The 1059-nt window shown below is 42.7% G+C and overlaps 1 protein-coding gene across 1 annotated transcript in view; it reads right to left on the bottom strand.

Moving 5' to 3' along the window:
- The window catches only part of LOC101861797 (neuropeptide FF receptor 2-like), a 31451-nt gene that overhangs the window by 10865 nt on the left and 19527 nt on the right, over positions 1 to 1059 (bottom strand). The window contains exon 3 of the mRNA XM_005094597.1: positions 39 to 200. Coding sequence (XP_005094654.1) covers positions 39 to 200 — 162 coding nt within the window. The remainder of the gene's footprint in view (positions 1 to 38; positions 201 to 1059) is intronic.

Genomic DNA, 1059 nt, shown 5'->3' with positions numbered 1-1059 from the left:
CACACACACACACACACACACACACAAACACCAGTTACCTGCCGTAGTTCAGCAACAGTAGCGTGAGCGGCACTATATAGGCCAACATGACGAGAGCCACGCCGTTGAGCACAGTATATGTCCACGACACTCCGTTACTCCCACAGCGAGTGATGCTCGTGCCATTCTCCAGTGGCTCTTGGAAGGCTGAGTACTCGTACCTGGGGAAAGTGTGGGCCGTCACTTTTTAAAACTCTTTGTACTTCATCAATCTTTTACAAATAGTCGCTTTTAAGGACAAGCGGGCTAACCCAGATTTCGGGGGTGTCCAGAAATCTTGACCTATCTACACCAAAAGTGGGCATTGCCATACCTATAGGAGAAGTTTGGTTTCAATGGTGTGTATGTTTGTTTGGTTAAAGAGAAAACTATTCTTGTCTTTTAAAGCTTTATGGAGGGGGAGATAGGTGTGGGGAAGAGGACGGAGTGTTGTTAGAGGAATAAAAAAAAATTGAAAAAAATTGTTCTTGCTCAAGAGTAAATATGCCAATTTCAAAGAAATCCTACTTTTCTAAGAGATTAACCATTATTTTCTTTCCACAGTTCAAGCGTGTGTTCTTTCAGTAATCCGTGTCATATGGATTGCTCTGCTGATATTGTTCTGAAGTCTAGGGAATGATAATAGATTTCATCTAATCCGTCAAAGCAAGAAAATCACGCTCTGTTACAGATAACTTCCTGAGTAGCATGCATCAAAACTGAGGGTATGTTAACAATATATTCTTTTTCATTTTTTAAGTTTTGTTCCACAATGAAAATTAACAAATCAGTGCACATTGGAGTGACTTTGGATATTTATGACCGCTTGTTAGGAACATTTCAAGGAGCCTCCCAGACGAAGCATCTTAGCGAGTGTGCAACACAAGACACTCTGGCTAGAGAAACAAAGGGAGACAACGACGTCATCGATGAATCGACTCTGTAAAGGGACTGAAGATATTCGGAGACGTCTCCAGCGAGCACCTAGTTACTATTCGGAGACGCACTCCCGCGCACAGATTAACTGGTCGGTTTGGGGGG

This window comes from Aplysia californica, unplaced genomic scaffold (assembly GCF_000002075.1).
Source record: "Aplysia californica isolate F4 #8 unplaced genomic scaffold, AplCal3.0 scaffold00085, whole genome shotgun sequence".
NCBI classification, from domain to species: domain Eukaryota; kingdom Metazoa; phylum Mollusca; class Gastropoda; order Aplysiida; family Aplysiidae; genus Aplysia; species Aplysia californica.
Note: the sequence above shows the minus strand (reverse complement) of the source record. Positions and strands in the feature narration are given on the sequence as shown.